The sequence below is a fragment of the Eschrichtius robustus genome, chromosome 11 (genome assembly GCF_028021215.1).
Source record: "Eschrichtius robustus isolate mEscRob2 chromosome 11, mEscRob2.pri, whole genome shotgun sequence".
NCBI lineage: Eukaryota > Metazoa > Chordata > Mammalia > Artiodactyla > Eschrichtiidae > Eschrichtius > Eschrichtius robustus.
Window position 1 is genome coordinate 82,176,227 of NC_090834.1, and position 15,546 is coordinate 82,191,772.

The window sequence follows — 15,546 nt, forward strand, 5'->3', positions numbered from 1 at the left end:
AATCCATGTTCTGGTGTCAGACTGCCTAATTTCAAATCCTAGAACGTCACTTGCTAGCTTGTCTCCTACTGTAGATGGCAGACTTTTAAAATGATCTTTTCTTATCTCACAATTGGAATGTAAAAAACACATTTTTATATTGGATTGCCAATATTCAAACGGAAGTGACTGAAAGCAAAATGTGTGTGCTTATCTAACCCACGCTATTAACAACCCTTGCTTTACTTGCAGAATGACATGAATTACATAGCATCCAGTGGACTTCTATTCAAAGATGGCAAAAAGCGGATTGATTACATCCTGGTTTATAGAAAGTCAAATATACAATATGACAAAAGAAACACATTTGAAAAGAACCTCAGAGCAGAAGGCTTGATGTTAGAAAAGGAGGTATGTGCTTTAATAGTGTTAGCTATGTGGTATAATATGCTGGAAGAGACATGATCGTTTATGTTTTAGTATAAAAGTGTATAACACGTGGCTTTTTAAAATGTATAGCAATTATCTCCCAAATGTAAAAGAAATGCATATGTATAGTACTATTTTAAAATATATTCCTTTTTTACTCTACATGTCTCTGTAAATTTAAATATTTTTCAAAGGGCATAACTATTTTTACAATTTTAAAAATTAAAGAAGGAATGATTCTATATAAAGTACAAAACTCTATGAAAAGAAAAACAAAATGTTGAAAGAAAAGAGTTTGCCAAACTGTTAATATCTAGGTTTTAATATTGTTTGTTTTTAAATTTTTATTTTGTATTGGAGTAGAGTTGATTAACAATGTTATTGATAGTTTCAGGTGTACAGCAAAGTAATTAAGTGATTCAGTTAAACATATACATGTATCTATTCTTTTGTGCATGTATCCTTTGAACCATGTTTTTCTCTGGATATATGCCCAGGAGTGGGATTGCTGGATCATATCGTAACTCTATTTTTATTGTTTTAAGGAACCTCCATACAGTTCTCCATACTGGCTCTACCAATTTGCGTTCCCACCAACAGTGTTGGAGGGTTCCCGTTTCACCACACCCTATCCAACGTTTATATTATTTGTAGATTTTTTGATGATGGCCATTCTGACTGGTGTGAGGTGATATCTCATAGTTTTGATTTGCATTTCTCTAATACTTAGCAATGATGAGCATCTTTTCATATGCCTCTTGGCCATCTGTATATCTTCTCTGTAGAAATGTCTATTTAGGTCTTCTGCCGATTTTTTGCTTGGGTTGTTCATTTTTTGGATATTGAGCTGCACAAGCTGTTTGTAAATTTTGGAGACTAATCCCTTGTCAGTCACATTGTTTGCAAATATTTTCTCCCATTCTGTGGGTTGTCTTTTCGTTTTATTTATGGGTTCCTTTGCTGTGCAAAAGCTTTTGAGTTTACTTAGGTCCCATTTGTTTATTTTTGTTTTTATTTCCATTACTCTAGGAAACAGATCAAAAAAAGATATTGCTGCAATTTATGTCAAAGGGTGTTCTGCCTGTTTTCTTCTAAGAGTTTTATAGTGTCCAGCCTTACATTTAGGTTTTTAATACATTTTGAGTTTATTTTTGTGTACGGTGTTAAAGAATTTTCTAATTTCATATTTTACATGTAGCTGTCCAGTTTTCCCAGCACTATTATTGGAGAGAATGTCTTTCCTCCATTGTACAGTCTTGCCTCCTTTGTCATAGATTAATTGACCATAGGTGCGTGGGTTTATTTCTGGGTTTCTATTCTGTTCTGTTGATCTATATTTCTGTTTTTGTGCCAGTATCATACTGTTTTGATGATTCTAGCTTTGTAGTATAGTCTTAAGTCAAGGAGCCTGATTCCTCCAGCTCCATTTTTCTTTCTCAAGATTGCTTTGTCTATTCGGGGTCTTTTGTATCTCCACACAAATTTTAAGATTTTGTTCTAGTTCTGTGAAAAATTTCATTGGTAATTTGATAGGGATTGCATTGAATCTGTAGACTGCCTTGGGTAGTATAGTCATTTTGACAATATTGATTCTTCCAATCCAAGTGTATGGTATATCTTTCCATCTGTTTGTGTCATCTTCAGTTTGAACTATTTCTTCTTAATCCTGTTTCTTTTATGCTTTTAAAAAAGACTGTATTTTTTAGAGCAGTTTAAGGATCATAGTAAAATTGAGAGGAAGGTACAGAGATTTCCCATATACCACGTTAACCCACACATGGCCCTTTTATCATTATGTAAAGCCCTTCTTTATCCCTCATAACTGTCCTTTCTTCAAATGCTTTTTTTAAGTGTTCTTTAAGGAAAGCTATTTTTTTCAAGTGAAACAATAAAAGTAACAATGCTCACTAGGAAAAAAATGAAAAATAGAAAGGATATAACACATAACCCTCACTCTTATTATCCAAAAATAACCACTCGTGCTATTTTAAACATTCTAGGGTTTTTAAAAAAAATGTATTTATAACATTACAGAAAGAAAAAAAACAATGTAAAAAATCAGAAGTATAACAATGTACAAAATAAAAAGTCAAAGTGCACATCTACCATCTCTCAAATCATACCCTTTTCTCCTTTGGTAGCCTTGCTAATAATACCTTGAATTATCCTGTTCAGTGTCCCTCAATATATTTTCTATGTATATACAAACACATATAAATTTTTTACATAAAATTAGTCATGGTATACTTACTATTCTGCTATTCAATTCTGTTGTTTAACAATGTATTATGGATATCTTAAATTGCAGTGTATTTAGATCCAACTCATATTTTTTACTCAGGTGCCTAGTATTACAATTTGGTGATTTAGCCAACTGTTCCCTTACTGAGAGAAAAAAATTAAATTAAGGATTTGAGGGACCCCTAAATTACCACTGATTGGATTTAACTACTTTACCAATAAGTGGATTGACAAGGTCAAAAGCTTTGATGATTTATTTGCTTAAATATCTGGATAATTTGCTAATAAGCTTTATCAATGGAATAGAGTGGTCACCCATATTTTTATATGATATTGGAAACCACCCCTACTTTTTTGTTACCACGGGACATCTCTTGTGATTAGTTATCTGAGGAACATCCATAGGAAATACTGAACTATAACTCAAGGTGGCCCTAGCAAAACTAATCCATTTATACTTATTAAAACTCTTTTACTATGTATAAAATAACAACCATACACTGCCTTGACTCTTTATGAGGTAAGGATTTATTCACACACTGCCTAGTGTTACAGAATTGGGCAAGTGGAATTCTGATCTCAGTTTCTACTGACTCCTTTAGTTGTGTTTCCTCTGGGAATTTTAACCCAGAATATCCATATCATTAGTGATTAATTCATTCAGGAAGTATTTATTGAAAAAATCTTATGAACTCAAGTCTTGTGATAGGTTTTTATTAATTTAATTTCCTTGTGATTTCTCAAAATCTCCATACAAACAGAATCAATCAAGTGATTGATTGTCATCTGTTCCCAGAGCAGTTTATACATGCTTGCTATTATAATACTGGTAGTTATTTTGCTCATGTATTTATAATTATTTCTTAATTCAGCAAGTAATTTTGACAGATTCCATGAAGATGTTGGAGATCAGGTGAGTTAAGCAGACCACACTCCACTCCTGCCTTCACTGAACATACAGTCTGTGGAGGAGTCAGTCATGACAATTGTTTACTTGTAAAAGAGATGTAACTTGGCTCACAGTCTCCACCTAGTTTTCTTGGTGGAAAGTCCAGATTCTCTTGTGTGTGTTCCTCTCCCTCGCTCCTCCAAGTTTTCCCAAGAATAATACTGGATGTTATTCATCCAAAAGGGGTTTTGTTTTGCTTTTAAGGGAAATCCATTCATTCTTGAGCTCCCACTCTTCAGTTACTGCCAAAAGATTCCCATTTTTCTTAAAAAAAGCATCATGTCTCTTTTTATTTTCTATTTTTTCTAGAAAAAAAGTACACATGTTTACTTTTGTTCCTGGACAAATGGCTTTTCATTCTAGGTTCCATAATTACAGCTCTTTTAAGTTCACATTCACATGATTAGGATTTGGTCCCCACAGTTCAATAAAGTGCCAGGACAGCTGGCCAGAAAGGGTATTCAACCTCAGCTGCACATTTCATTGGAATGACCATCCCCACAAACTGTAGCCATCGTGTTCATACAAGTTACCAGGCTCTAGTTCCCTTTTCCTTCTATTTACCTCCTCATAGCGATAAATGACTTATTTTTTTGACAATGGGAAGGGTTAAGGCTACCCCAATTCTGCAGAATAGATGATATTAGTTTTGTGGCAGAGTTGGGGAATTTGTATATCTTCCCTCCAGAAAGGCCCTAAAAGCCAAATGAAATTTGATACAAAAATCTCTAAGAAACTCTGCCAACCCAAACAAAGGAGAGTGCTACAAATTTTTTTTTTAAAATCTTGTTATACTCTTTCCACTTGACTAGTACTTGCATATCTAAGAGGATATTTAGGTGGCTTTGCAAAATAAAGCTATTCTAATCCAAGGTGATTTTCAATCTCTACTTATTAATATAAAGTCTAAAATCCTTCCTTACAATACCCTTTATAAATTCAAATCATGTTAAGTGACCTAAAAGAGAAGCAAATGGTGCTAGAATGGCTTATAAGGAGGTCAGTAATCTAATCTTGAGGATGAGGGAAGACAAGAAGGAAAGGGAGAAGTGAAGTCAAAGAAATAAACTTTGAACTGAGATTTGGAAAATGAAATAGTTAAAGTAGGTGGATAAAAGGGATAGGTGTTTTCATCTATGAAACCAGTATTGAAATCTGGTTTTCAATACTGGCTGCATATTAGTATCCCCTGGGGATCTTTTAAACCCTTGATGCCAGACTCCACCATAGCGTGGATCAACTGAATATCAGTATGGCAGTGGGAGAAAGAACACTGGTATTTTTAATACCAGAAATAAAAAGTACTAAATGAGTTTGGAAAGAATGGTTAGGGTTAAGTAATTCCATTTTGTAGTTTAAGACTTTTGATGATTTTCTTAGGAAAAATGGGAAGCTGCTGAATGATTTAAGCAGGCAGTATCATGACCATATTTGTTTTCAAAAATGAAACCTTAGATTGCTGAAAAGAGTATAGATTTAAAAGCAAGACTGGATATGCACAGAGATCATGGGTGGCATTAGAAGTGGAGAGAAATGAATAGATCTGATAGATATTTAAGTTAAAATATAGATATTTGGTGGTGGTTTGGATATGGTAGAAAGAGAAAAGATTTCAAGGATAACTTGGCCTTGTGACTTGAGCAATTTCTTTAATCATTCAAGGAACATTAATAAAGTACCTATTATATGCTACATTCTGGGGACAAATAGAAACCAAGATAAAAATGGGCCACGTTCTCATGGGAGGAAAAAAACCATAAATATACAAGAAAATGACATAGCAAGGAATATTACCAGTAATTAAAACAGAATAGTATTATATAGAGAGTGTGACTAAGTAGCTATGTTAGCATGTGTGATATGAAATAAAGTAATCTGAATGAAAAGGAGTCCATCATGTGGAAGATAAGGGAACAGAAAATTATTTGCAGAAGGAATAGCCAGTATAAAATTGCTGGCCATCAGAAGAGAGCTAATTTGGGGAGAAAGTGGAATGGGATTTTGGGACTGAAGATCATAAGCTTGTAATTGAGGTACCATTGAGAAGTAGAAGTAAAAATGTTTGAAATTTGTGTCTAGAGCCCAAATGAGGAGTCTAAACTGAAGGTAAATGCTTTAGCCTTTATAATATAGATGGTAATATAAGCTGTGTATTAGTACGAAATCACTGAAGAGAATGGAAAAAAAAAAAAAATAGCCTAAGAGTGAGCCTGTAAAAAGTAGGAAAGGAAAATAGACAGTTGAAGGAGTTGGATGTAGGTGGAAGAAGAAGAGATGAGGAGTTGCAGGGAAGATTGGTTATCAGGGTAAAATACGCTAAGAAGTCAAGTAAGACAAGAAAGAGGCCCACTTAGTTGGAGAATGTGGAGATCTTTAGTGAAATCAGTGAGAATCATTTCTCTGAGGAGATGGGCTTGGAAGCTAGACTGTCATGAATTGAAGAGTGACTAGATAATGAAAAATAGAGGCTGCAGCAAATATCATCAACCAACTTGCTCATCTGTGAATGGGAGGATGAAGAGCAAGAGCCAGAGAGGGAAATGAGGTCTCATGAGGTTTCACTTCTTTCTTCCTGTTTTCATTTTTTCTTATATGAGATGTTTAAATGATGATGGGGAAGATCCAGGAAAGAAGGGTGAATGGAGAGAGGCAGGAAGAGAAGGGAAGAGAAGGAAAGGGAAGAAATGGAAGAGAAAGATCGAGGAAACAGAAGACAGATGAGATAAAAAATTAAAAGGTTTTTGGGGAAGGATGAAGGGGGAGATCCAGTATAGAGTTAGAATATCAAGTGTAATATCAAGGAAAATTAAGATTTCTAAATTGTATTTTAAAGTTAACTTTCTGCAGTTATTTGTTTTGGTTGCCAAAGATATTTTTACTTATGTTCCTAATTCTAAGAGTAATGACATTGATTTTTTAAATGGTTGAGTTAATTAGGACTAAATTAATTATCACAATGTTAATGTGTAAAGTCAACCTGCTATGACAAACACAGTTTAAGTGAACAAAACATGTTTATATAATAAGCATGCTGGGACTTCCCTGGTGGCACAGTGGTTAAGAATCCACCTGCCGATTAAGGGGACACGGGTTCGAGCCCTGGTCCAGAAAGATCCTGCATGCCGCAGAGCAACTAAGCCCATGTGCCACAACTACTGAGCCTGTGCTCTGGAGCCCACGAGCCACAACTACTGAGCCCACATGCCACAACTACTGAAGCCTGCATGCCTAGAGCTCATGCTCTGCAACAAGAGAGGCCACCACAATGAGAAGCCTGCACACTGCAACAAAGAGTAGCCCCTGCTCACCACAACTAGAGAAAGCCTGTGCGCAGCAACAAAGACACAATGCAGCCAAAAATAAATAAATAAGTAAGTAAGTAAGTAAGTAAATAAATAAAATAAGCATGCTAACACTATATCATGAAAAAGTATTGTCCTAAAATTTCCACAAGATTGTTTGACACTGTTTATATTGATTTTCTATTGCTGCTTAACAACTCACCACACATTCATCAGCTTAAAATAAAATCCATTTATTAGCACACAGTTCTGCAGATCAGAAGTTTGGGCATGGCATGGCTGAGCTCTTGGCTCTGTTTCTCACAAGACTTAAATCAGTGTGTTGGTTGGGCTTGCATTCATACCTGGAACTCAGGATACTCTTTCAAGCTTATGTGGTTGTGGTAGGATTCAGTTCCTTGTGGTTGTAGGACTGAGTTGCCCATCTCCTTGCTAGCTATCAGCCAGGTACCTCTCTCAGCTCCTAGAGGCCATTCTCATTTCTTGCCGCATGCCCCCCACCATTTTTCACAAGGGAGACTCTCCCTTGTGTCCCTCTGCTGTTTTGAATCTCTCTTGCCAGGAAAAGCCCAGTCCTTTTTAGGGACTTATCTGCAGTGGAAGACAATATCTCTTTTTTAAAAGCAAATGTGCCATATAATAGAACTTAATCATGGGAGTGAATATGCCATAATATTCACAGATCCTAGAGATTGTACAAGACAAGGACAGTAGGGCATGAGGATCTTAGAGGACTTCTTAGAATTCTGCCACTATTAAAAAAAATCAATATCATGTGTATCGGCCTTTTAAGCAAACAAACATAGAAAGAAACTTAACTCCATGATTACAAGATAGAACCTAGATATATTTTTAGTTTAAACCTTATGTTAACTGATGACTAACTGGTATCTAAATACTTGTAGCTATCTGAACTATCAAATCCAGCGTTTTGCATTATCATAAACATTTATTTCTTCTTAAAGTTTCTACTATTATAGGCTGTGAGCTTTGTTTGCAACTTAATTTTAATAACTATTAAATTGAAAATATTTAGGGCTTGTGGCAGGTGGAAAGGGAAAATGAAATTGTGAAAATGTCAGCAAGTATTGGATTTGTTAGCTGAAAAATGGGAGTATTCCCTAGGGAACAAGTTCCCATTTTTAAAATTTATATTCCCCAGAGTTGAGCACTGAGCCTGACACAGAGTGCATCTCAAATCTTAATTAAATTGCATGTTGATGTGGACAGTTTCTAGATAATCACATCATCAGCAGATAATGATCCATATTTGAAGACCGTATAAATGAATAGGTCGATGATCTGTAACTGTCAGGATAGGTGCTTCGTTATCCAAGTGTATTTCCAGATTATATCAGCATTTTGTCTTTATCTTAGACTTAATACCGTGAGCTACCATATTCTTTTTTTTCTTTTTTCAGCTCTCTGCCACCAACTTGTAGAGCGACTGTGTAAAAACACATTTTAAAATTTCCTTTTCTCTCAAGAATGAATCTTCTACCTCTTGAGAATTTTGGATGGAATAATTAAATAATAATGTGAAGTGTGAAGGCGGTGGGTGCTTTGTTCCCTTGGAAAAGCCTGCCTGCATCAGAGCTAAGCAGAATAGTGCCAGATTGGGAGCTTGTGATTCCAAGGGAGAAAGTAATTTTTCTCCCTGCTAACACCAGCCCTTCACCAACCTCCTGCTCAGTAGCTGCAAGAAAATAAAACTACTTTTGTTTTTTGTTTTTTTGGTTTTTAAGTAGAGGTACAACAAAAGAGAAATTAAGTTGAGGAAATTATAAGAGAAGACAATTTATGTTGCTTGGAAAAGATATATATATATATTTAAAGTTAAGACATACAAAATTAGAAATGTTCTAGCTGTATGTGCACTCAGCTTGACGTTTCATTCATCAATGGTAGAATTAATGAAGTAACATCCTTCTAAAGCATCTCCTTTATTTGAATGTAACAGATTTTTTCACATCTTAAGGGTTGACAGGAATGAATTAATAATCAGTGCTAAGCCAGCTATTCATGACGCTAATTTGAATCCTGACATAGTACCTCTTCCAGAATAATTCTGGTTTATTTGCTTTCTTGTCTTCATCATCTCTTGCTTAGGTACACGTTACATAGAATGTGTACTCAAAGTAAGTTAACTCATTCATTCATTCATCCACTCAACAAATGCTTAGTAACTACTATGTGCCTGGCATAGAACTAGGTGCTCAGTAGACATAAATGAACAAAGTGAAAATCCCTTCTCTCATGGCATTTACATAAATAGACTCATTCATTAGATGATAATAAGTACTATAGGAAAAAATAGAGCGAGGTAAGAATGGTGGGGTGAGGGCAGGAAAGTCATAGTAAGTGACCAAATGATGGAAGTAGAGTGAATGAAAGGGAGATTAGTAGGAGAGTGGATTCACAAGATATTGAAGGTGAAATTATAAAAGGCTGTGTAGGTCATTGGAAAAACTTTGGTTTTCACTCTGATTGAAATGGGGTTCTGAGAAATTATATGATTTGAGTCACGTTTTAAAGAATAACTCTGGCCATTGTGCTACGAATAGACTACTGGGGGCAAGAATGTGAGCAAAACCTCTGTTAGAAAGCACTGTAGAAATCTAGGCCAGAGATGGTGGTGACTTAGGCCAGGGTGGTGGCTGTGGAGGAAGTCGGGAGTGACCAGATTCTAGCTGTGCGTACCGTAAGGTAAAACAAATCAGGAACCAAGTGGTAGTATGAAACCCAGGTTCTCCCGGTGTGGAGGCTAAACCTTCCCAGGTCTCTCCCAATACCCACGCATGTATTAGTCACTCCTTCTTCATGCTGCTAAAATATTCTGGCAACCAAGATGCCTAGGTTCAAGAACCATGATGCTCTGTGGGAGAGTATGATCTTCATTCATACTAGAATAAGGCTCAGCTCCTGAGAAACTATTTTTTGTGTCCCAACATCTGCTTATTCAACAATAGAGATCCCTGCTTTCAAACTGTGTGAAACCATTGGAGGGAACGCAAAAACCTAACATCAGTGCATTTCTCAAGGGATTGGTTGTTGTCTTAAATCATCCGACATGTAGAATGTGTCATTCTGGTATAGATTGATTTTTGTCTGAGTCTGGACTCATTCATTTTCATAGAGGTCTCACTTCCAGATTCTGGGGGGAAATAAGCACTGAATATGTTTTCTGTCATCTTGAGGATCTCATTTTCTCTGTCCTTGAATAACTGCTGAAAAAGAACCCACATGTCCCCACGAACTAAACAATGACATAAAGGCATAGGGCACTTTAAATACATACAGAGGAAAGAGAGAAATTTTCTAAAGAAACTATAGTCTATAGAAATACAGTGTTATTACAATTTATACCATTTATATTACCAAAAGAAAATATTTAATTCTTCAATCACTTGATTCAAGTCACTCTACTTCAGAGTTTTCCCCAAATCATAGGTTGTTACTGACTTTTTACTTGTATAATTCATAGCCTACTATAGAAGGCCTACAAAATCAAGGGAAGGTTCCACCAAAGATGAATCAGGTAGCCATTTACTGAGAAAAAGAAAAAAGAGGAAGATTCTAGTGAAGATTTGAAATTAGCCATTATTTTGACCATGGTCTGATTTGAGAGGCATGTTCTTAACTGAGAATGAACATTCTGGGTAAACCTCTTATACTTGGGCCCTTTATAGTACAGTCTCTCATAAGACTCACAACTCTGTGAATTAAGACCTTTCTCTCCATATCCCAGGAGAGAAAACTGAGGATCAGAGAGGATAGGTAACTTCCCCAAGGTCGTAGAGCTAGTAGATGCTAGAGATGGAGTTTGTACTTACCTCTTTGTGATTCCAAACACTATGTTCTTTCTTCCATACCACGTGATTTCTTCTAAGTAGGCAGTTAGGATTAAATAAATATATTTACATTGTGCTTGGTAAGTGAAAGGCAAGTTGGTGTAACACCAGTAGCCGACACCATCATTTCAAAAAAAGGATATTTGTTATCACTTTGAATATAAGAACTTTTGTATGGATAAAACAGGAAAAACTATAATAAAACATGAAATGATCCTTTCACTTGCCTCACATGAGGGAGTCATTTAAATAGGTGAATGCCTATGTTTTAGAAAGACTTTTTTTGTCTTTACCACTCCTGCACAGAAACCTTTCAACCAAGTCTGGGGCAGTTACTAAAAAGAGCCTGGAGATATCAACATCATAATTATTCTTTTTTTCCTTGATCAGTGACAGATTTCTAGCTGAGTGAAAAAGATGTATTTTTAAATAAACAGTTGTTTGAATGAATTAATCCTCATTTAAAAAGTTATACACATTATTTCCTCAAGCGTAGCTAAAGTGTGCAAACTTAGTCTGAATTCAAAGGCCTTTAGATATTTAACACCTACTATGCCTTCTGTCATTGTTAATTTTTTTTATCATTCTTTATCTTTAATTTAAAACAAACATATTCGAAGTAGGAAAGTCCTTTGGAAATTGCAGAGGAAGCATCTTTTGCTATTTTCCCCTGGTGATTTGAAAAATACCTAGTACCTCAATAAACTATAAAGAAAAAATAACACATGGTCCAAAATTTTGGAAAGTCTGTTTACTTTATTTACCTTCTTGGATATTTTAGCAAGTACCTGCATATTAAAATGTCTCACAAGTCCTCTAGTGAGAAACCCTAAATTGTCTTGACCTTGGAATGATTCCCCCTTTTTTCATAATACTTAAGGGAACAAACACTCCCAAATGCTAATCTGTGATAGTGCCTGTCCAGTGTCAATGGTGATCAGCCTGCTGTCTACACCTGAGTATTATTTCAATGATTGTCCCATAGCTCTCTAATAATACTGTTTTAAAATGTGGGTACTACAAATTTGAAGTATGTTCTGGCAAATTCATGGAATTAGCCATATCTAAAACATAGGGCTTTTTGAATATATGAATATAAAATTGTACAGTTTAATTTTTAAATATATAATTTTAAATTAGACTGATAAATTTCTTCCATACTTTTGAGCCTTCAAGATTGTTATGTTTCTTGAGATGTTCCATCTAGTTGAAATTTAAAGGAAAAATGTTAACCAAGTGGAGTCTAGCTGTATGTAACCTGACATGTGTGCCTAAATGGAAGCGAAGAGCAGTTCTTCCTTGACATAATTCAGCTTCTCTAATCATTTGAGGAATAAGCTCTGTGGAATTCAGTGCTACAGTGGCCACAAACTTCTTTCTTGCTCTATGGGCCTCAGATATTGTAGGAATTTCAGAAAATAACTGTCTAGGCTTTTTTTTTTAAAGTATAATATGAACATTAATGATATATAATGACAAAATGGTCAATTATTTAGTTACTTATTTTAGACTACTGGACCAAATCTAGGAATCTTGATGATTATCTGGTTCAAAAAGGCATCTGATTCTCTGTTAGTGGTATGAGAAAAATATTCAGAACAATGGAATCCAATTCTGGGAATTCTTAAGAATTAGACCAGAGTACTCAATTTTGTTAAAAGCTCCTTAGATAATTCTGATGCACACTTGATTTTGTTTAAAAACCTCTTGTCTAGATCAAAGACACAAAGTCTTATGATCTCTTGCAGGAAACAGTATACTAACCTGTTAAGATTTGAGTAAGTGTGCAAATTTGACAGCTCTGTAAGGCTATGGACTTGTAGGATTTTTACTCTGTTTATCCCCAGGATTTTCATAGGACCTCTCAAGGAGTAATTACTCAATAAATTGTGTTAGAAGGATAAGTGAATGAATAACTGGTAGCAACTGTCAGTGTTGTTTTTACCACTACCACCGCTGCCCCCCACCCCGCCGCCCCAGAGCAGGAAAGAGAGGATCATGAGAAGGTGTCAAACAAGAATAACTTCAGATTCCTAATTGGCTCATGATTGTTCTGATTGGGGATTCTGGATCTTGATAATGATCAAGGGAAGAAAATGCACTAACTCACATGGATGATTATTTCTTGCATATGATGGCATTAGTACATTTTGATTAAGGTATTTCTGTATTAAGAAATTTATTCATATAAATTCCTTTTAAATGTGTGATAATGATTCATGTGTAGACAAGGGGACAATGTCCTTCCCTCTCAGATCAAATTATGGCATGATATTATCAGCTCTGATTCTAAGTGGTGTCTGTTCTGCTGTCCTTTGCAGCCAGCTGTTGCAAACCCTGATATCATGTTTATTAAAATTCATATTCCATGGGACACACTGTGCAAGTATGCAGAGAGGCTGAATATCAGGATGCCCTTCAGGTACTTTCAAATTTTATTTCATTCTGTCTCAATGTATATTAAGATGATCCTGATTTTTGCAAAACTTGAGAGCAATAAATGTAATTCTTTCTACAGAAGAAATGCTTTTTCTTCCAAAGTTTAGCTTATCTTGGACATTTATCTTTCCTTCTAATTTGCTTGCTCAATATGGTAAGCGTTCTGGTTCCCAGCTATATCATTTCTAGCTGGATTTGACTAGAGGGAGGGAAAAATAGTTGTTTTCAAATTTTAACTTATAATTCCCAAGATCAATTTCACTTCTTATTTAATATAGGTAGATGGAACTCTTATTTCTGTGAAAGTCAGGAAATGTAAGTGTGTAACATCCTCATGTATACAAATACAGTGTTCTTTCTCTGTATAGCAGTTAGCAAGAATCATTCCTCAGGTGGAATTCAACCAGATGGTTTCTTAGCTCTGTCCTCAATGCCAAAGGATAAATGGTAATAAAAGGCCTTCTCAGTTCAAAGATTTTTCAGTCCTTCCTATAGGCAAGCAAAAACTGAGTAGATGTATTTCCCCATATTGTGTGTTTTGTGTTATATGCAGAATCTATCACTTTCCTTCATGATCTCTCACAATAAAATTCAAGTGTTTCTACTATGTGCAAAGTTTTAACTCACATTGAAGATATGAACATTTACACTTATTTGGAGCTCAGTATGCTTTATCAACAGCTAAGAAGGTTCAAAAAGGTTTAGGGTAACAAGATACCAAGTAAAAGAACCTCTAGATAATGAATATGAATGAACGGTAAGAGTGCAATTCAAAAATATGGAGAAATTTCTCAGACCTGGTAGCATGAAAGAGGCCAACTCTGTAAGAGTGCTGATGGCCTCAGGTCTCATGACAAGCCTCTACAGTATTCAAGATGAAATATGGGATGTTGATCACTGTCTTTTTAGTCATTTGAAACACCTCAGGCTTTGGAAGATGCAACCACAGTCATTGCCCACAAAACAGAAATTGATTAAGCGTTGGCAACTACAGAGAAATCTTACTGTGACAATATTAGAATTAGATACCTAAATTGACTCCCATTCCTGCTTGGGTAAAAGTTTCAAAATTCTTTGTACAGATGATATTTATAAGATAGGTAAATAATACCTTGAAGAGCTTGGCAAAAATAATAATAATAACAAAATAAAAAACAAAAGAAAATGAGTAAAGTCTTTTGAATTCTTTAGCACCTTATATAAATTATTAATAAGATACCTACAAAAACCTGAAGTTTGTACATTTTTATGAAACTTGGTCCCTGAAAGAAGCACGTAAGGACCTATGAGATATTATTTGTGTTATGATTAGATATTTTGAAGTGTACAGAGGACTGTTTTTAATTCAGGTCATTCTACTGAACCAAACTTGAGAGTACAACTAAGTAAGTATACACTGTGCAACTCTTCATGTCTTGAGTTGGAGGAATTTTTTCCCGCTGACACTACGTCTCCTTCTAAAAAGTCTTTTGAAATACATGCCTGTGACTTATTACAGGCTGATAATAGGAGAATACTTGCCTTTGCTCTATCTGCTTTCTTCTTGTTTGGTCTGTATATATGCATGCTACACAAAATCATGCAGAATTAAAACAATGGGTTTCATTTTAACTTATGAAATTATCAAAGACTTTCACAAGTAGTACTCTTCAAACCTCGCACAGATATGGTGAATAATCACCTCTGTTGATATATGGTGAGAATCAAACTTCATAAAATATTCTGAAACTGAATTTAAAATTATTTTCTGTGAGACTTAAAACTTTTCATAACCACTTTTTATCTTAAGAAGATAATTGAAAAACATGTAAAAACATTCCCCAAAGTACTATTTATAATTATGAAAAATGGAAATATCTCCTATGTTCAATGGTAGAGGATTTAAATAATTTAGATATACCCTTGCAATGCAATATAATTCATTTATAAAACAAATGGGTACAAGGATTTATTAATGGTTGTAGTGAAATAATAAATAGTAAAATTTAAATAATATGTGAAGGCTATGCATGTATTCATACAATGAGATTTCAACAATGTAAAATGAATAGAAATAAAATTGGAAGAAAATATAATATGCTAAACATGATTGCTTCTGATGGGTGGGATTGTGGGTCCCTATTATTTTATTTGTTTACATTCTTACAAAACTATTTTAAACAAGTTCTATTTTGACTGCAGGATATAAACAAAGATGCAAAAGAAGTGTGACACCCAAGACAATAACCTACTTTCTGATACCAGGGTGAAATTGCTAAAACATTCCAAATTAAGCCTGATTTCACATACCTTTATCCTGCCCCTATTCCTGTGATTTCACCATTGTTTCTAAGCAGAGGTATAGTTGAATTTATGC

General features: G+C 34.9%; 1 protein-coding gene across 1 annotated transcript in view; it reads left to right on the plus strand.

Moving 5' to 3' along the window:
- The first annotated feature begins 231 nt into the window (after positions 1–231).
- Positions 232–15,546, plus strand: part of ANO3 (anoctamin 3) — a 117,147-nt gene continuing 101,832 nt past the window's right edge. Inside the window, exons 1-2 of the mRNA XM_068554562.1 lie at positions 232–390; positions 13,073–13,173. Of these exons, the coding sequence (XP_068410663.1) occupies positions 238–390; positions 13,073–13,173 (254 nt within the window). The 5' untranslated portion in view covers positions 232–237. The remainder of the gene's footprint in view (positions 391–13,072; positions 13,174–15,546) is intronic.